The 20,716-nt window shown below is 36.9% G+C and overlaps 1 protein-coding gene across 1 annotated transcript; it reads left to right on the top strand.

The window, feature by feature from the left end:
- Nucleotides 1–9,722: 9,722 nt before the first annotated feature.
- Vom1r12 (vomeronasal 1 receptor 12) lies at nt 9,723–10,652 on the top strand. Its single transcript, XM_039097045.2, has one exon. The coding sequence runs from the start codon at nt 9,732–9,734 to the stop codon at nt 10,650–10,652; it is 921 nt and encodes a 306-aa protein (XP_038952973.2). The 5' UTR covers nt 9,723–9,731.
- Nucleotides 10,653–20,716: the final 10,064 nt, after the last annotated feature.

Raw genomic sequence — 20,716 nt, 5'->3', positions numbered from 1 at the left:
AATAAAAGTCATATATGTACACACGTGAATTTTCTCTTTTTATATCGGATACTTTTTAAATTTTCATATTATCTATTCTCCAGCCGATCTAGTATCTGCTTATCGGTTACACAAGCTGTTTTATGTAAGGGGTACATGTCAGATGATTATTTTTATAAGGAACACTCATTCATTGCTGTTGGGAGTGCAAACATGATATTGGATGACCTATTTCCTACTTTGTCTTCTATCAGTTTTATTTCAGTTTTATTTATTGGTTGTACGTGAAAGTATACGATCCATTGGACTTAAGTTTTGGCAGGGTGATAAGTATGGATCTATATGCATTGTTCTACATGTGAAGATCCAATTTGACTGTCATCAGTTGTTGAAAATATCTTCTTTTTTTCTATTGTGTATTTCTGACTTTGTTAAATCAAAATCTCTCCGTCCATATGTGTTTGGATTTGTTTCTGCATATTCATTTCAATTGATTTGACGATGATGTTTATTTTTCTGTTAATACATAGCTATTATTGTTCCTACATTTATGTCATACAATTTGAAATTCCGCAGTGGTGATGCCTTCTGGAGTTCTTTTAATGTTCAGTACTGTTTTAGGTATCCTGTTTTTTATGCTTGTTTGTTTTATTTTGAATAGGGAATTGAGAGTTGTCCTTTCAAGGTGTATAAAGTATTTTGTTTGAATAGTGTTGTGGGTTAAATTGAATTGATAGATTACTTTTCATATTGGGACCTACTGTACCCATCAGTAGTTAAATAATGAGAGAAAGAATTATTTATTTTTATTGTAGCTTAGGTTTTTAGCTTAGGGTAACTTCCATATAGCTCAATTAGATTAATATTATTATCTTTGCCCTTGACTTATTCTGTGTTTTTTTTTTTGTTTGTTTTTTTCAGACACCTATTAATACTATTATGTCTGACCACCTGACTAATGATTCTTGCTTCTGATTCTTCTACTAAAGATGCTCTCTCAGCCTGGACTTCCTACCTTCCTTTTCCTGTCTAGGTATTTGCCATGGAATCTTTAGTGTGCTAGGCTACATGGAAGAGAGGTGATTACAAATACTGAGACAGGCAAAGAGCCATAATAATAAAAATAGCAAAATCTGACTAGTTCACAGTGCTCTGCATGAACAGCAAGCAGCAATAGAATATATAGACATCCTTCACACAGTGTACTCCAGAAACTTTTGGTATGATGGATGTGTTTAATAATTATTCATTCAATCCATGAGCATGGACGAATTTCAATCTTCTGACCTGCTTCAATATCTGTCTTTAAAACCTTGTAGTTTCTTTTTAATTGGATACTTCTTTATTTACATTTCAAATGCTATTCCCTTCCCCAGTTTCTTGTCTATGAGCCCTGTAACTCATTCTGCTCCCCTGTTTCTATAAGGGTATTCACTTCCCCATACACCCCTAATGACTGTATCCCAAACCATCCCCTACACTGGGGACCCAACCTTGGCAGGATCATGGGCTTCTCCTTCCATTGGTGCCCAGCAAGGCCATCCTCTGGCACATAGGCACTTGGAGCCATGGGTCAGTTCATGTATAATCTTTGGGCAATGGTGTAGTCCCTGGAAGCTCTGGTTGTTGCCATTGTTGTTCTAATGGAGTTGCAAGCCCCTTCAGTTCTTTCAATCCCTTCTCTAATTTCTCCAATGGGGGTCTCATTCTCATTTCAGGGGTTTGCTGCTAGAATTCGCCTCTGTATATTTCCTGTTCTGGCTGTGTCTCTCAGGAGTGATCTATATCCAGTTCCTGTAAGCATGTACTTCTTAGCTTCATCAACCTTTCTAGTTTAGGTGGATATATATATATATATATATATATATATATATATATTCCACATGTGAGGCAGGCTCTGAATGGCTGTCCCGTAGTCTTGGCTCTACACTGTTGCTCCATATCACCTCCTATGGATATTTTTGTTCCTCTTTTTAAGAAAGAATAAAGCATCTGCATTTCGGTCATCCTTCTAGAGCTTCATCTGTCTGTGGATTGCTTCTTGGGTAATTCGAGATTTTGGTCTAATATCCACTTATCAGTGACTGCATACCATGCCTGTTTTTCTGTGATTGGGTTACCTCACTCAGGGTGATATTTTCTAGTTCAATCCATTTGCCTATGATTTTCATGTAGTCATTGTTTTTGAGAGGTGAATACTACTCGATTGTGTAGATGTACCACATTTTCTGTATCCATTCCTCTGTTGAAGGGCATCTGAGTTCTTTCCAGTTTCTGGCTATTATAAATAAGGCTACTATGAACATAGAGGAGCATGTGTCTTTGTTGTATGTTGGAGCATCTTTTGGGTATATGCCCAGGAGATGTATTGCTGGGTCCTCAGGTAGTGCAATGCCCAATTGTCTGAGGAACCTCCAGACTGATTTCCAGAGGGGTTGTACCAGTTTGCAATCCCACCAAAAATGGGTAAGTGTTCCTCTTTCTCCACATCCTCGACAGCAATGCTGTTGCCTGAGTTTTTTATCTTAGCCATTCTGACTAAGTGTCATATGATGTGGAATCTCAGGGTTGTTTTTATTTTGCATTTCCCTGATGACTAAGCATGTTGAACATGTTTTAGGTGCTTCTCAGACATTCTGTATTCCTAGGCTGAGAATTCTTTTTTTAAGTCTGTACCCCATTTTTGATTAAGGTTATTGGCAGTTCTGGATTCTATCTTCTTGAGTTCTTTGTATATTTTGTATATTAGTCCTCTATCAGATGTAGGATTGGTAAAGATCTTTTCCCAATCTGTGTGTTGCTATTTTGCCGAAATGACAGTGTCCTTTGCCTTACAGAAGATGTGCAGTTTTATATGGTCCCATTTGTTGATTATTCATCTCAGAGCATAAGCAATTTGCATTTTGTTAAGGAAATTTTCCCAAGTTCCCATGTGTTTGTGACTCATCCCCACTTTTTTTTCACTTAGTTTGAGTGTATCTGGTTTGATGTGGACGTCCTTGATCCACTTGGATAGAAATTTGTACAGGGCAATAAGAATGGATCGATTTGCATTCTTCTACATGGTGAGCTCAAGTTGAACCAGCCTCATTTGTTAAAAATGCTATCAGATGGTTTTAGCTCTTTCGTCAAAGATCTAGTGACCTTAGGTAATTTGGTTCATTTCTGGGTCTTCAATTCTATTCCACTGATCTATCTGCCTGTCTCTGTACCAATAACATACATTTTTTTTTATTCTTATTGCTCTGTAATCCTCCTCGAGGTCAGGGATGGTTATTCTTGCAGAAGTTCTTTTATTGTTGATGATATTTTTCTATACCCTGGGTTTTTTGTTATTCCAAATGAATTTGTAAATTGAATTTTTATTTCTATGAAGAATTGAGTTGTAATTTTGATGGGGTATGCATTCAACTTGTAGATTGCTTTTGGTAAAATGGACATTTTTGCTATATTTATTCTGCCAATCCATGAGAATGGCAGGTCTTTCCATCTTCTGAGATCTTCTTCAATTATTTTCTTCTGACTTTTAGTTATTATCATACGGATTTTTCACTTGCTTAGTCATACTGAGGTATTATACATTATTTGTGACTATTGTAAATGGTGTCATTTCCCTATTTTCTTTCTCAGCCTATTTAACCTTTGTGTGGTGGTATGCAACTGATTTGTTTGCATTAATTTTATACCCAGATATTTAACTTGGGTATGTTCTACCTTCATTTTCATTACATTCTAAGACGTCTTTAATTTAATTCTTTATTTCTTCTTTAACTAAGTTATCATTAAGGAGAGCATTTTTCAACTTCCATGTATATGTGGATATTCTGTCGTTATTTTTGTTATTGAAGACCATTGTTAGTCCGTGGTGATTTTCTAGGATGCATGGGATTATTTCTATCTTCCTGTATTTGTTGAGACCCGTTTCCTCACTGATTATATGTTCAGTTTTGGAGAACATACCATTAAGTGCTGAGATGAAGTTATATCATTTTCTTTTAAGATGGAATGTTCTATAAATATTTGTTAAGTCCATTTGGTTCATAACTTCTGTTAGTTTCCCTATGTCCTTGTTTAATTTCTGTTTCCATGATCTGTCCAATGATGAGACTGGGGTGTTGAAATCTCCTACTATTATTGTGTGAGGTGCAATGTGTGCTTTGAGCTTTAGTAATTTTTTTATGAGTATAGGTCCCCTTAAATTTGGAGCATACATATTTAGCATTAAGAGTTCCTCTTTGTGAATTTTTCCAACGAAGAATATGAAGTATCCTTCATTATCATTTTTGATGGTATTTGGTTGAAATTCAATTATATTCGATCTTAGAATGGTTATCCCAGCTTGTTTCTTTGGACCATTTGCTTGGAAAATTGTTTTCCAGCCTTTTACTCTAAGGTAGTTTCTTTGTCTCTGACATGTGTTTCCTGCATGCAGCAAAATGCTGGGTCCTCTTTATGTATCCAGTGAGTTAGTCTAGGAATTTTATTGGCATATTGAGTCTACTGGTGTTGAGAGATATTAAGAAATAGTGATTGTTGCTTCCTGATATTTTTGTATTTGAGGTGAAATTATGTTTTTATATCTCTCTGCTTTTGTTTTTCCTTGCAAGGAGGCAACATTCTTGCTTTTTCTAGGGTGCAGTTTCTCTCCTTGTATTGGGATTTTCCATCTACTATTCTTTGTAGGGATGGATTTGTAGAAAGATATTGTGTAAATTTGGCTTTGTAATGGAATATCTTGGTTTTTCCATCTATGTTAATTGAGAGTTTTGCTGGATATAGTAGCCTGGGCTGTCATTTGTGTTCTCTTAGGGTCTGTATGACATCTGCTCAGGATCTTCTGCCTTTCATAGTCTCTTGTGAGAAGTCAAGTGTAATTGTTATAGGTCTGCCTTTATATGTTACTGACCCTTTTCCCTTGCTTAATTTAATATTCATTCATTGTTTTGTGCATTTGGTGTTTTGACTGTTATGTGACAGGATGAATTCCTTTTCTGGTCCAATCTATTTGGAGTTCTGTAGGCTTCTTGTATGTTTGTGGACATCTCTTTCTTTAGGTTAGGGAAGTTTTCTTCTATAAGTTTGTTGAAGATATTTACTGGCTCTTTCCTTTGTGAGTCTTCATTCTCTTCTATAACTGTTATCCTTACGTTTGATCTTCCTATTGTGTCCTGGAGTTCATGTATGTTTTGGGCTAGGAGATTTTTGTGTTTTATATTATCTTTGATAGTTGTGTTGCTGTTTTCTTTGGTATCTTCTCCCCCTGAGATTCTCTCTTTTATCTCATGTATAATATTGGTGATGCTTGCATCTATGACTCCTGATCTCTTCCCTAGGATTTCTATCTCCAGGGTTCTCTCATTTTTTTGCTTTCTTTATTGTTTCTACTTCCATATTTAAACCTTAGAAGTTTTCATGCAATTCCTTCACTTGTTTGGTTGTATTTTCCTTTAATTCTTTAAGGGATTTTTGCGTTTCCTCATTAAGGGCTTCCAGTTGTGTTTACTTGTGTTGTCCTGTATTTCTTTAAGGGATTTATTTATCTCCTTCTTGAAATCCTCCATCATCATAATAAAATGTGATTTTAAATGTAAATCTAGCTTTTCCGGTGTTTTTGGATATCCAGTATTTTCTTTGATGGGATAACTGGGCTCTTATGAGGCCAAGTAGTCTTGGTTTCTGTTGGTTAGGTTTCTGAGCTAGCCTTTAGATATCAGGTTGTCTCTGATGTTAGTTTCTCTTGCTGCTTCTGATAGTTTTTCTACCATCTTTAGGCCTGATTGTCAACACTCCTATAGACTTTCAGCTGCTTCTGGGAACAGAGTGTTCTGGTCTTAGATGTGTAAGCACTCCTGGTCACTGGCTGTTAGGTCTTGGCACATGCATGGAACTGGATAGGTCCTGCCCCTGACAGCTTCTATGTTCGTGTGCCTAGGGCATGCTAGTGGCATTACGTAGTTTCCTCTCAGGAGGGGAATGTGGGCAGAGAGTAATCTCTGATTTCTCAGCAGTGACTGCACTTCTGAGGTTCCAGCTCTCCTCTCTATTGGATTTGGGTGCAGGAAGTTATTTGAGTGGTTGAGTTAAGTTCTGGGCACAAACCTGGACTGCAGGTTCCTGTCACCATCTGCTCCTATATTCCTGTGTCCAGAGGCACTATGTAGATACCCCTTGGGTCAGGGCTGTTGGCAAAAGTTTGCAGAAGTGGCAGTCTGTCCTGTGGTTTCAGGATTGTCTGTACTTCTTGTTGTTCAGCTCTCTCCTCTACTCGATTTTGGAACACAGAGATGTGGGATGGGATCAGTTCATTTCAGAAACTGGAAGTGCCCTGTCCCAGAGGACTTCTGCCTTTGTGTGTCCTGAGTCTACCAGAGAAGTCACTTGGAGCAGAAAAGTTGGTGTTACCTCTGCTCTCAGGTGTGTAGGTGCTACTGGCAGGTGGCTTTGAGCTCTTGGAATGGGAAGGAACTGGAAGGGGGCTCCTACGTCCCTGTGCCAAGGGGGTACAGATGGCACTACGCAGTTTCTTCTTGGGGTCGGGAATGTGCGTAGAGATATTCTCCTCTGATTTCTCAGGAGTGTCCACACTCCTGAGCATCCATCTCTCACCACACTGAGATTTGGATGCAGGGGGCTATTTGACAAGTTCAGTTCAGTTCTGGGCACAGACATGCACCAGGGGTTCCTGCCACTATGTGCTCCTGTATTTCTGTGTCTAGAGGCACTATGCAGTTTCCTCTTGGGCCAGGGATGTATGCAAAGTTGGGCAGAAGTAGCAGTCTGTCCAGCGGTCTCTGGAATATCTGCATTTCTGGGTGTTCAGCTCTCTCCCACATTGGATTTGGGAGCAGGAAGTTGTCAAATTTCAGTTTTTAATCATATAAGCCTAACAATTGATGGTTAGTTAACCCAAACATTTTCTTTTGTTGAAGCTATTGTAAAAGTATTCTTCTACTTATTTTTCCCAGTCCACTGGATGCTTTTATATATTAAGGTTACTAATTTTTGTGACTTAATTTTATACACAGCATCTTTGGTGAAAATATATTTCTACTCTGGGAGTTTTCCAGAGTCAAGGGGACACTTGTGTGGTATATAACCTATCCGCAAGTATAGAAAACATATGGAACTCATTATGATTTGCATACCATCACTTTTATTCATACTAATCTCTGTATTACCTCAACTTTTGTATAATTCATGTTGATATGAACACATGCTCATTTCTTAAATGTGGGGTGCCTTGCACTTTCTTCTTATGTGATTTTTGAGGTATCCTCATCGTCTAAAGACATTTTAAGTTGAAACATTTTTTTCAGTGATTATTTATATTCTTACAAATCTGACATGGGAAATTTAACAGCTTTATCTTTCTGTGATTATGTAAACCTTCTAAACAAACCAGAGAGTACAGGTAAGTACAACATATAGAACTCAAAATCATATCATTTTCACTGTCCCCCATAAGGTTTTATATGGTTTGCATTTCATTTTTATGATTTTTGTCATCTAAAAGAGCATAAACCACTATAAAATAATGTACAAGAATCATTGTAAGTGTTGGCGTTGCATGATCATTATAGTAAGCTCACAATATGCATCACATTAATATTTGAGTGTGTTGTTTGGATCATGATCTGTTCTGTTATACCTTGACTCTTGCTTTGTAAAGATATAAGCAATACTTTACACACATTCAGGAAACCTTATCTACAATGTACCTTCTGTATATGTAACAAGTGATTTTACAACAAAGAGACATATAGATTTCATATATGCCTAGGTCAAGAAATTTTATAGGTAAAACCTACCTAGTATGAAACATGTAGACTAAGAAATAGAAAAAAATGTTTGTGTAAAGATATTACTTGTACATATAATGTGAAAATTGTTACTTCAGAAATAGTCTAAGCAGTATAGATTTCTACAAATTATACTTACTCATAGACTGCATTATTCTAAAATCTTTTCAGCATTTAGATTATTATTTTCTTGTGAGATGTCTACATATCCCAATCTTTAGCAAGAACTTATATTTCCACCACTTTTACTTAACATTTCTGCTGTTGCATGACAGTCCCAGATAGTGCCTTTAGTAAGAACAGAGGACATTCTTCCTCTGTTTATTCCACATTAAATGGTGGAATAAACCATTTCCCTTTTTCCCAATTTTGTTTTTGAAGTCATAATATAAATTGCATTTCTCCTTACTTTTTTTCTCTCACCAAATCCTCATGTACACTCCTTCCTAATATTCTTCAAATTTATGTTCTCCTTTTCACTAGATGTGTTTGTAAATATATATGTATCTAAACATGTCTTTCTAAACATGACTTTTCCAGTTTCTGTATTATTTGGGTGTGTGTTTTAGGGTTGACCTTTTAACACTGGACAACTAATTGTTGTGGTCTTTATCAGGGAAGAAACTGTCTGGCATCTAGCTTTCCTTAGTTATCTATAATTCTCTTTGTGTAGGCTTAGGAGATATTGGCTCTTTGCATTCACTTTGGCATGTCCAGAGGTATTGCTTTTGCTCAGCTCACATTTGGAATATATGTTGGTGAGATTTTATGAATTTCTTTAGGTTTTTCTTAGACAAATTCAGTCCTCCTTATATAGAATGAATTCTTTGATCTTTTTCTACCTTTCTTCATAGCTGGTGAAACAAGAAAGAAAAAGTGAATGTTAACATCATCAATTTTGGGTAGGAGGTAAGTCAGAATATTAAGGCATGGGATCTGATCATTTTGTTTATGAACAAGGCTGTCATTTCCTAGACTTTAGTTATACCTAGGATACACATTCTCACAGAAAACTCAGTGATATTTTTTGTGACCAGAGAGTCAGTGAATATGGCAAGTATCTGTAGTTTAGGATGCAAAGAAAGATCATTGGACATATGCAATTGAGCAATATATCTGTATTATATGACAGACTCCTTTTTTTCCTTTTGAGGATTCCCCCTTGTGGTTTTTTAGAGTGGGTGAATCATTTTGTGCACTTATCAATAGTGAATGAGGATATTTTCCCTCATCCTAAACAGGTTTTGTTAATAGCAGTATCGATGCTTTATTGCCCATTCAGACTTAAATGAGATCAATTCTCAATGATTTTATTTTTGTAGTTTTAAAAATGCTAAGAATAATCAACAGTGTTTGAAGTATCTATTAGTAAATTTTATTTTTCTATTAAAAAGGCTTTGTTCAAGTTCATAGAACACTTGTACTTGATCCTCAGTTTCACTCACTTTTTTGTTCATGTGTGTTTATTTTATAGTCCAGATAATAGTTTTGTGCAAGATGTAGATGTCATATATTTGTAATTCAGAGGAGAAAATTAATGGGATCTTCTTAAATTGGAAATATCAATATATCTATCTTTTTATTCCATACACATTATAAATGGCAGTTTATTTTGAAATGTACAGGTAAAAGTTCTTCTCACTGTCACCAAATTATCATTATTTCTCCCAGAGAAATATGACTTCCTACATAACAATTAAATTTCTTAAAAGTATTTGCAGCTTTTTCTTTTAATACATATGCTTGATGACTGCAACAGTCTCCATGCAAATTATTACAGATGAGCAATTGCTTTTCAAATGGGATTTTATTATGTTACCTCCACTGCCTTTACAAGCTTGAGGTCAAAAGTTTTCTCCCTCATCCCTCATCCACTTACAAAAGTTCAAATCATCATTTTGATCAGAGATGTCATTTTTATGCCATTAAAATGCAATATTGGTTAATGACAGGATGGATTCCAAGGGTCTGGTAGTAGGAGTTATATTCATCCTTCAATGTTCTATGGGAATTCTGAGACATTTAACTCTTCTAACATACTACTTAATGCTTCATTTTAATAAACACACATTAAAACCAATTGATTTGATTCTCATGAACTTGTTCATAGCCAACTTCTTGATAATTTTCCCCAAAAGTTTGCTACAAACTGTGGAAACTTTTGGGATGAAACTGTTGTTCAGTGTCTTTGTTTGCCAATTTCTTTTGTATATTGAAAGAGTTGGCCGAAGTGTTTCTGTTGCTACTGTCTGTCTCTTGAGTGTCTTCCAAGCCATCACCATCAGTCCCAGAAACTCCTGCCTTAATGGTCTTAAAGTAAAAGTTCCAAAGCATGTCAACCTCTCTATTTTCCTTTGCTGGGCCCTGTGTTTTATTGTAAATATGATTTTACCAGTATATGCATATATTAAGTGGAGCAGCAATAACATGACATATAAAAGAACATTAAAATACTGCTTTAGTGTAGGTCATGATGAAGTTACGGGCTCTATTTTTACAATACTGTTTGTATTCCCTGAAGTCTTTCTTGCAATCCTTATTGTCTGGTCTGGAATTTCAATGGTTGCCATTTTGTATAGGCACAAGCAGCAGGTTCAACACATCTACTGCAATTATGCTTCCACCAGAACATCCCCTGAATCAAGAGCTACTAAGAGCATTGTGGTACTAGTGTCAGTTTTTATTTGCTTTTATTCTGTCTCTTCTATCATGTATGGCTGCATTGCTCTTTTCTGTGATGATAGTTGGTGGTTGTTAAACATTGCAGACATCATTTGTTTGTGTTTTCCAATTTTGGTTTCCTTTGTGGTGAGCCATAACCCTGCTTTGCCCAGATTCAGTTTATTCCGGATAAGAAATACAGGAAGAGTATAAATTTACCATATGTATGTAAAATATATGACTTTAGTTATTTATTTTCAAGCATCAATATAAAATCTTATAATAAAAGCCATTTTATTTCTCGGGGGAACTGTAATAATTGTTTAGTCTTCATATTGTGTTCATTATCACATATATGTGCACAGCAAAGAGGATTGAAGGGGTTGTCCTTTACTCAATAAATATAGCTGCTTTGGCAAAAGTCTTAAGTAGACTTTCTCAAGACTAAGGGAATACTTTATACTTTGATTTTCAAAAGATGTTTCCATAATGTTTGAACAAGAAAGGATACATATGATTATGTTTTTAAGAAGCAAATACAGTTACTGGAGTGATAAGATTTTTTGAAGGTTGTTAATTATTGAATTTATTATGTGTGTTTAATAGTATTACAAAATTTGCTCTGTATTTTTTATTATATTTGTGTGAAAAAGAACACTAGGAACCAGGCACAATATCAGTTTTAGAGGAATGTATAAAAGATTTCTGCTGCACAATAAAAAAACATAAATTTCCTATGTCAAAGGCTGTGACATTTTTGTTTGCTATCTCTGTATGACTGACATTTCTCAGAAATCCTTAATACCCATCTCCCCAGGCATGTTATTCTCCACACATGAAAAACTATTGAGAAAAATAATCACCATCAGGCTATTCACTTCATTTTCAGTTTCCCAGCAGGAATCAACTTTTGCTTTCTTTTAAGTATTGTATGCTTTCATTCAATGTTGACTGAAGGTTTAACAATAAAATCAGACTGTAACAAACCCTAAAATCACAGACATGATTTACAAAAATATGTGTAGATATTTCGCTAGATGTCTTGAAAGGAAGACTTTAGTCTAAATTGAAATAAGTTTTGGTTTTAACAAGTGTACAGGCAACTTAGATCCAGTACATGCTTGTTCTTTGTTGGGTGGTACAGTCTCTGGCAGCACCCAAGGTTCTCCATTAGTTGACTCTGTTGGCTTTTCAGTGGAGTCCCTGTCTCCTTTCATTACTTCTCCCACCTCTTCTACAAGACTGTGAGCAGCATACATTTAAAGTGAAATTGATTAAAGTTATATTTAAAGCATGGGATAAAATCTACATTGTAAGAAAAGAAAACATTTGGATGGAAAAACAAAATATCAAAAGGAGCTCTGTAGTCTTAATATTTTGAACACCTACTCTTCTTAAGGGTTTTCAAGTGTTTTGACGCCCTTTTTGCCCACTATCCAAAGTTAGGGGCTAAATGACACAAGGAGATGTAGACCTGTTTAGAAGTAGGGTTTGTTTGTTTGTTTGTTTTGCAATTACAATATCTTTCAGGATATCAGCAATCCAATTCAGCAGAGTTAGGATACCAAAGATGAATCAATGAGTTGTCATGATCCAGGAGAAACAACCTTTGCCGAATTGGAATGAGTCACCAGGAGCAACCAGGACCAGCTGGATATTCTTTGTTGTGCTTCTCTTAAGAAGTGTTGATCATCAAAGACATGAGACTAAGGAAGTGTTACAAGACTAGCTATGCAAGTGTGCTGTCACTGTTTATTGTGTCCTATTTATACTCTCTCCAAACATCACATGTTCTCTCTTTGGTCTCACCTCAGCAAAATACCACTTTAGTCCTTATCACATGACACAACCAGACACTTCCACTTCAGAGCCAAATCTCACTAAGTTTTTGGATGAATATGTACCACCTTCAAATACTAACAGGATATTTATGTTATTTGAATATTTTCACGGTGAACAACTTCTGTGTTTAATTTTATTTAAACTAACTACAAAGGAATCTGACCCTTTTATTGACTGATTACAGATGTTCGGTTTGTGACTTCTAGCCTAGAGTAGCTGTGAAAACCAAAGCAAACCAAAACAAAAACAGATCCCTGTATGGTATAGAACTGCTGCTGTGTTATCATTGATGCCTTAATGTTTTCACAAAAACTGTGAAAAGTTCATTCCAGCTTCCATTACCAATATGATTGCTGTTGAAGCCTTAGAATTCCCTCTTCAGAGGCCTTGACCTAGGAATATTTTCCAAGTCACAAGAATTATGAGAAACTTGCTTTTATTCATAACTTCTTAATAAGCTATCCTAATGCTGCTTCTGCAGATTGCAACAGCTAGTTTGCACTTTCTCACAGCCATTGTGTATATTGTCTGTGTAACAGACATCTTTTTTAACAAAGATTTACCATAATAAGCCCAATAACCTGAGTGATTGGTCCTTATGTAAGGATAATAATTGCTCTATATCAAGAGTCAATAGTCATGTGTTTAGAATTGGAAACCATGTGCATGCAGGTATACGATTGGCAAAAATGTAATTTGTGTGTTCCATGTTATGTGTTTTAATGCTAGATAAGCAGGCCATACCAAGACTTTTATTTTAATCTGAGCGTTTTCTTTCTTATTTGTAATGTGTATGTTGTATGACAAATTTCATACATTACAGTCCACATACTATATTCAAGTACAACATGTGACCCATAACCCACTACTTCAAGTGAGTTCCCTCCGTTACAGTTTCCAAAATATTCACAAACCATTCCATTAACTTGGTAATGAGAATCCAAACCATGATCCTATGAAGGGAACATTTGGTTTCTAATCTGTATAAGTAAAGACATAAGCCTTGTTGTGATATGTGAAAATGGAGTGGGAATAAAGTTGAGATCTGGAAATAGAAGAGACCAGGGAAGAAAAAGTGGTAGGAGTAGATAAAAGAGGACAGGGGAATGTAAAAACAAACAAACAAACAAACACTCCAAAAAACCTCTATAGCTATTTATCATACTCAGTGTCCATGGTTTGGAGCTTATGTTAAACTCATGGGTAATTAAAAATGCCTGAAATTTCAGTATCATGAAGTCCTAGGTTTTTGAGTCAAGAGGACATAGTGGATGAGACAAAAGAGTTTGGCTGAGGGCAGATACAGTGCAAGGTGAAACAACTAAAATTGTAACAGAGTTGTCTGAAGGGGCTAAATGACTTTGCATCTCAGAAGGGTGAAACGATTGAGGATGCATTATAGTTTAGTAGGTCTGTGGCAGAGTCAGAGATCTTGAGGTATCTAAAGGTCATAAGAGTTGGGTGAGCAATAATAAGACAATTTTCTTCAATCACTATATTTTCATCAGGTCTGTGAACACCGACTCTTATCCTGGTGCCTAACTACACTAGGCACAGTTATCAGCAAGGACATATAACGTTAACTTCTGAAGCATCTTTGGACATTCTAACCTGAAGTTTGCTCTCTATGGATGGAGTACTGAGCATTGAGAGAACAGAGTTTTTATTTTAACCAGATACCTTGTAGTTGAGGGTATGCTGTGGAAGAATCATCTTGATGCTGGAAACAATCTATTGATCACAACACAAAACAGCAATCACAATATTTTATAAACCATCACAATGTAATAAAAATGCTCAAAATACTCATAGTTTGATTACGTACTCCTTATCTGTAATTGAGTTGTAAGATGCTATGGCAGTAATAGAGAGATGAATGTGGTTAAGATACACTATATTCAACAATGTAGGAAACTTTTAAAGAAAGAAATCATCTTCAATAAATGGTGCTCAACTAATTGGCAGTAAGTATGTAGAAAAATGGAATTTTTGCGCATTTGTCACCTTGCACAAATGTTAAGTCCAAATGGATCAAAAATCTTAACATAAATCTGGATATACTGAATCTCATAGAAGAGAAAGTGGGAAAGAGCATTGGACTCATTGGCATTGTGGGTGAGGTATTACTAAACAGAATTCCATACCCCACGCTCTAAAATAAACAATCTCTATAACTATATAACCATATTTGAAATCATTCTGGAGGTTGATGAGAAAATTGGGAATAGATCTACTTGAAGACAAAGCTATACCACTCTTGGGCATATACACAAAAGATGCCATAACATGACATAAGGGTGTTGTTGTAAAGATATAAAAATAAAAAATGTATTGTGGTTTTTTACTCGCCAGGTCCTCACCACAGTGCCCCAAGATATCTGCCAGATATCTTGGTAGAAACACAGCCCAGCCACACACTTTCCTACACTCAAACCCTCACATAAAAGAACACACAACACAATAATCTTAGATCCAATTGGTAAGATATACTTGCCCACTAAACATGCAAATCCCGGTACTATCCATCCCTTGAGAACATTAATAACAACCTGTAAATACACAGAGCAGAATCTTAACATCACCTGCCATCTTGTCCTGCCATGGCTTCTCCCTCTCTCCCTCCTGTCTCTTCCTCTCTCACTTAGTCTCCTCCTCCTTCAAACTTCTCCCGTGCCCATCCTTCCTTCTCCTCCAATGACAGGCCTCCTTCTATCCTGTACCTGCCCCTCACCAGTACTTTACAAATTCAATGGAGAGGTGATTCTTGTGAAGTCACCTGAGTTCTGAGTCCTTGACTAGGCAGCTGTCCTTAGGGCAGTGGAATTAGCATCAAAATACAGTAACTTCAGGGCAAACCACAACATAAGGGCATGTTTGTCGCTATGTTCATAGCAACCTTAATTGTGGTAGACAGAAGTGGAAAAAACCTAGATGTCCCACAATGGAAGAATGAATACAGAAAATGTGATTAATTTACAAAATAGGATACTTTTCCGGTATTAAGAATGAGGAAAAGAGTTTTCTAGGCAAATGGAAGGAACTAGAACATATCATCCTGAATAAGGTAACTCAGAACCAAAAGGAAATGCATGGTATATAATTACAAATAAGAGGATATAAGCCAAAAAATACCCACAGAATACAGAGGATACCATCTACAGAACTCAAGAAGGTTAAGAAGATGAAGACTCACATGAGAATCTCTCAGTCCTACTTGAGAAAGAGAAGAATGCAGTCAAAGGGGCAGAGGATAGGAGAACCCTCTATAAAAGAGGTGACAGGAAGGGGAAAAGGGGAATATAATCAAGATGATAGAGTATCAGAAGAGGGAAACAGGAGCATAGCCGTGAGGGTCATCAGATAGTATGGAAACAGGCAACCTCAGGAGCTAGGAGAATGAGGGATCCTCTAGGATGTCCCAGAGACATGGGAGGTGAGAGATACTTAGGAGTCAGATGGAGGGACCTTAAATGAAATGCCCAACAGTGGTTAGAGGGAGCTTGTAGAGTCTACCTCCAGTAGATAGACAGGGCATCAAGTGGAGGCATGGGATTGCCATCCCACATTCAAAAACTCTGACCTAGAATTGTTCCTGTCTAAAAGGACTGCAGGGACAAAAATTGAGAAAAGATTGAGTGATAGAATGTCCAGTGAAAGGACCTAATTGGTATCCAGCTCAAGGGGAGGATCAAAGGACTGAAATTAAAAGTGACACTCTAGGGAGCTTACAGACAGGAGCCTAGCATGGCAGTCCTACAAGAGGCCCAAAATGCAGGTGAATGAGACATATGCAGATACACAAACCCAATCAATGGACAAAAGGCTGGGACCCCTGTGGTTGAATTAGGGAAAGGTTGGAAGAAGCTGAGAAGGAGAGAGATCTCATAGGAAGACTAACAGTCTCAACCATACCTCCTCTCCTGAGATCTCTCTAACCAGGCAGCATACACTTGCTGATATGTGGCTCCCATCACATATACAGCAGAAGACTTCCTGGTATGGTCTCAGTAAGAGAACTTGTACCTAACCCTCAATAAACTTGAGGCCTCAAGGAGTGGGATGTCTAGTGGAGTGGCGTGACATGTAGGGAAATTGTTTTGGACACTTGGGAGGAGTAATGGGAAAAGGAATTGCCAAAGGGCAGACAGCGAAGAGGATAATGACTGGACTGTAAAAAAAAAAGATTAAAGAATAACAATTTTTTAAAAGTTTACATTGAAGTTGACAATTAATCATTAATATAGGTCATGGAATGTTTAAAATGGCCAACGTAAGTTTGCCAGCAAGGTTGCCAGCAACTGGATGTGCTTGACACGTATGTTACTAAATTCTTCAATAGGGCCACTGTTGTTCAAGAAGCTTCTTGGTAGATAGTCTTTTTTTTTCTGCTTCTTTTTTTCGGAGCTGGGGATTGAACCCAAGGCCTTGCACTTCCTAGGCAAGCGCTCTACCACTGAGCTAAATCCCCAACCCCTGGTAGATAGTCTTAAAGCAAGACTAGAAAGAAATAAGAAATTCAAATTACCTCTGTCTGTATTGTCTTAGCTTATTAAAACTAGATGCTTACAATAAAGGCTTATAATTAATAGTGATTAGGCCATATATAAAAGTACTTTAAAATGCCTATTATTGACACAGTGCCCTAGGAATTTGTGAAATTGCCCTAATATTGTTTAGTATCTCTGAATGAAGCCATAATTAAGGCACAAAAATATTCTGGCAATAAATGTATCTTGTGTTTATTCAATGCTTTATTCTAAACTGATGCTGGTAATGATGTATTGAAAGAGAAACACCTATTCATTACTGGAGGGCATTTCAAATGGTATTACTGCTACAGAAATCTAGAGCCCACAATCCTTTTGGAGGTTCCTCAAAAGTATGAAAATTGATCTGCCATTAAAAAAAGCTATATTACTCTTGGTCATATATCTAAATTACCATACATGTTACTACATGTATCCAAGTAATTCATGTTCCTTTTTCTTCTCTTCCTAATAACCAATAATTATAAGGAAGCCTATATATCTATCAACCGATGACTGGATGATAAAAAATGTGATATATTTACACTATTGAATGTTCATAAAAATTATGAAAATTTCAGGCATATGAATTGGGCTGCAAACAATCATCCTATTTGAGGTAAAGTAGATGCTAAAAGACAGGCATGGGATGTTTTCTCTTATATATGGCTATTTGCTTCTAAAATGTATATATGTGTGTTCATTCAGAGAAACTTCAACAGTCAGGAACCTAGTAAGGAACCAAGAAAATGTAGTAGTTCCTTCAAAGAAAGGAAAAATTGAATATAGTCCCATAAAGAGAATAACAGAAATTGGAATATGTGGACTGGATGGAGAGGGTCTTTTGAGGGCAGAGCAAGACAGGAAATAGAGGGAGATGCAAATAATGCTAAAATGTTTCTTAAGGTCTCGGAATAATCTCCTTGTGTACTGTGTAAAGGTAGTCTTTGTATTATTCAAAAGTTGATTTCTATACCAGCAGAAAACTGAATACTGTTAGTCTTTAGTATTGTTATTCTAATTGATCATCACCTGTCCTGGTATATTTCAAACATTCTATTCCATCGTTTTCTGAATGGTTTAACAGGATTTGATGGTCTATGTTAGGGCAGGACAAGAAAGGCAGAAGAAGAAGTTCTGGGATATAATTAGACATGGAGATTCGTCAACCAGATGGAAGGAAAGAGATGTATGTGAACTGAATGAAAAGTAACAGGCATGTGACAAATGTGGGCTAGTATAAAGGGGCTATTATGTAATATAAGTTAGTTGGGAACAAGTGTAAGGGAAACGGCCTAAGATATAAAAATAAATGTAAGTCTCTGTGTCATTATGCGGGTGCTAGTGGGTTAGTGGCAGGTCTGTAATAAATGGCTCGCTGAACATTGGTCTAGAAATTAAAGCTTAGTGCCTGATAAAAGTCCTGGATGGAATGCAGGGGTTAGGGGTATATGTTACTGTAGCAAACAGGCCAATCAAGAATCTTAGCCCCTTTAAAAGTAGGCAGAGTGGAGAAGCCAGCATCCTGCTCAGTGAGCAGCATGTGGCATATTGACAGACATCCTGCTGAACGTGTGAGCAAGTTGTGCCTGCAGGTAAAAACAGGCGTGTAGATACCAGGAGCACTGACATCCTAAGAGCAGAGGTAAGACCAACACATGTGCTCCAAGCAACCTGCCTGTAGGCCTCAGGACTCACAAACCCAGAAAATGACTGGGACAGGACCCTTCTGGTTTCTGCCTTCTCCTGGAGCTGAACCTTCTGGTTTCTGCCTTCTCCTGGAGCTGAACCATCCACACAGCTCTTTGTACTCAAATCCCATGTGAGAGAGAGATGGACTCTGAGAAGTGCAGATAATTCTGAGAGCTCAAAGGGGACCACTTCTACTCTTATTCCTGGCCCAAGAGGAATCTGCTTAGTGCCCTCTGGGCACAGGAATCCAGGAGCATGCATGGTTGGAACCTCCTAGTTTCTGCCTATACCTGGGGCTTTACTGGTCCCACAGCACTGTGTACATGAATCCCATGTGGGGATAGAGCTGGGCTTTCTGAAGTGCAAGCAATTCTGAGAACTCAGGGGAGAAGTACTTCTGCTCGCATTTTTGGGCACAGAGGAAATTCCCTAGTGCACTCTGTGCCCTCTGGGCATAAGAACCTATGAGCAGTCAGCCAGGACCCTTCTGCTATCTGCCTTCCCCCAGAGCTGACCAGTCACCAGGAGCACTGATACACTTGAGAGCAGAGGTATACCAACACTTCTGCTCTGAGTGACCAGCATGGTGGCCTCAAGACACAAAAGCTCAGGGGCACTCTGCGACATGATCCTTCCTGTTTCTGCCTGTGTCTGGATCTAACCCTGGAACAGCTCTCTGTTACCAGATCCTGCTGTAAGAAAACAGGTCTACAGGAGTTCTATCACAAATGTTTACATGACACTCAAGGCAATGTCAGAGAACAGCAAGACAAGCTAACACCAGAGACAACCTGATGGTGAGAGCCAAGTGTAGGAATCTAAGCAACAGAAACAAAGACTACTTCGTATCATCAGAGCCCAGTTCTCCCACCAAAATAAATCCTGGATGTATAAACACAGCGGGAAAGCAAGATTTAGATTTAAAGAAGCATCTCATGATGATGATAGAGTATTTTAAGAAGGGCATAAATAACTCCCTTAAAGAAATACAACACAACACAAGTAAACAAGTAAAAACATTTAAAGAGGAAACACTAAAATCGCTTAAAGAGTTACAGGAAAAGAAAACCATGGAGGTGAAGGCATTGAACAAAATCAACCAGGATTTAAAAGTGGAAACAGAAACACTAAGAAATCACTAAGAAAGAAATTTCTGTACATAGAAAACCTAGGAAAGTGATTAGGATCCATAGACTCAATCATCACCAACAGAATACAAGAAATAGAAGAAAGAATCTCAGGGGCAGAAGATACCTTAGAAAACATTGATGCAACCATCAAAGACAATTTAAAACAGAAACAGCTCCTAACCCAAAACATCCCAAAATTCCAAGACACAATGAAAAGACTGAACCTAAGAATAATAGGTACAAAAGAGAATGAAGATTCCCAAATTAATTGGCCAGTAAATATCTTCAATAAAATTATAGAAGAAAACTTCCCTAACCTAAAGAAAAAGAAAAAGAAAAAGAAAAAGAACAGAAAAGAAACCTACAAAACTCGGTTTAAACTAGAAATGAAATTCCTCCCATCACATAATAGTCAAAATACTAAATGTACAAAACAAAGAAAGAATATTAAAACCAGGAAGGAGAAAAGGTCAAGTAAAATTAAAAGGCAGATCTATCAGAATTACACCAAACATTTCACCAGAAACTATGAAAGACAGAAGATCCTGGGCAGGTGACATACAGACAGATCCGAAGAAAATACAAAGACCAGCCCAGGCTACATTATCCAGCAAAACTGTCAGCTAACAGAGATGAATTAACTATGATATTCCATGACTAAACCAAATGTATACAATAGTTTTCCACAAATTCAGCCCTACAAGGGATAAAAGATAGAAAACTCCAACATAAGAAGGGAAACTACACCCTAGAAAAGTCAAGAAAGTAATCTTGTAAAAACAAAACAAAAAAAAAAAAAGAGACACACAAACATAATTCCACCTTTAACAACAAAAATATGAGCAAACAGGAATCACTATTCCTTAATATCTATTAACATGAATAGACTCAATCTTCCAATAAAAAGACATAGACTACCACAGTGGATAAGTTAGAGAAGACCGAGTATTATGCTCCATATGGGCAATATATCTCAGTGACAAAGTCCGACACTACATTAATATAAAAGGATGGAAAACAATTTTCAAAGCAAATATTTCCAAGAATCAAGCTGGAGTGACCATTCTAATATTGAGTAAAATCATCT

The sequence above is a fragment of the Rattus norvegicus genome, chromosome 1 (assembly GCF_036323735.1).
Source record: "Rattus norvegicus strain BN/NHsdMcwi chromosome 1, GRCr8, whole genome shotgun sequence".
Classification (NCBI taxonomy): domain Eukaryota; kingdom Metazoa; phylum Chordata; class Mammalia; order Rodentia; family Muridae; genus Rattus; species Rattus norvegicus.
The sequence above is the reverse complement of the archived record's forward strand: the minus strand, read 5'-3'. Positions and strand labels throughout refer to the sequence as shown.

Excerpts from the sequence above, each read along its gene's own strand:
- Vom1r12 (XM_039097045.2), top strand. The coding sequence starts at position 9,732 with ATGGATTCCAAGGGTCTGGTAGTAGGAGTTATATTCATCCTTCAATGT.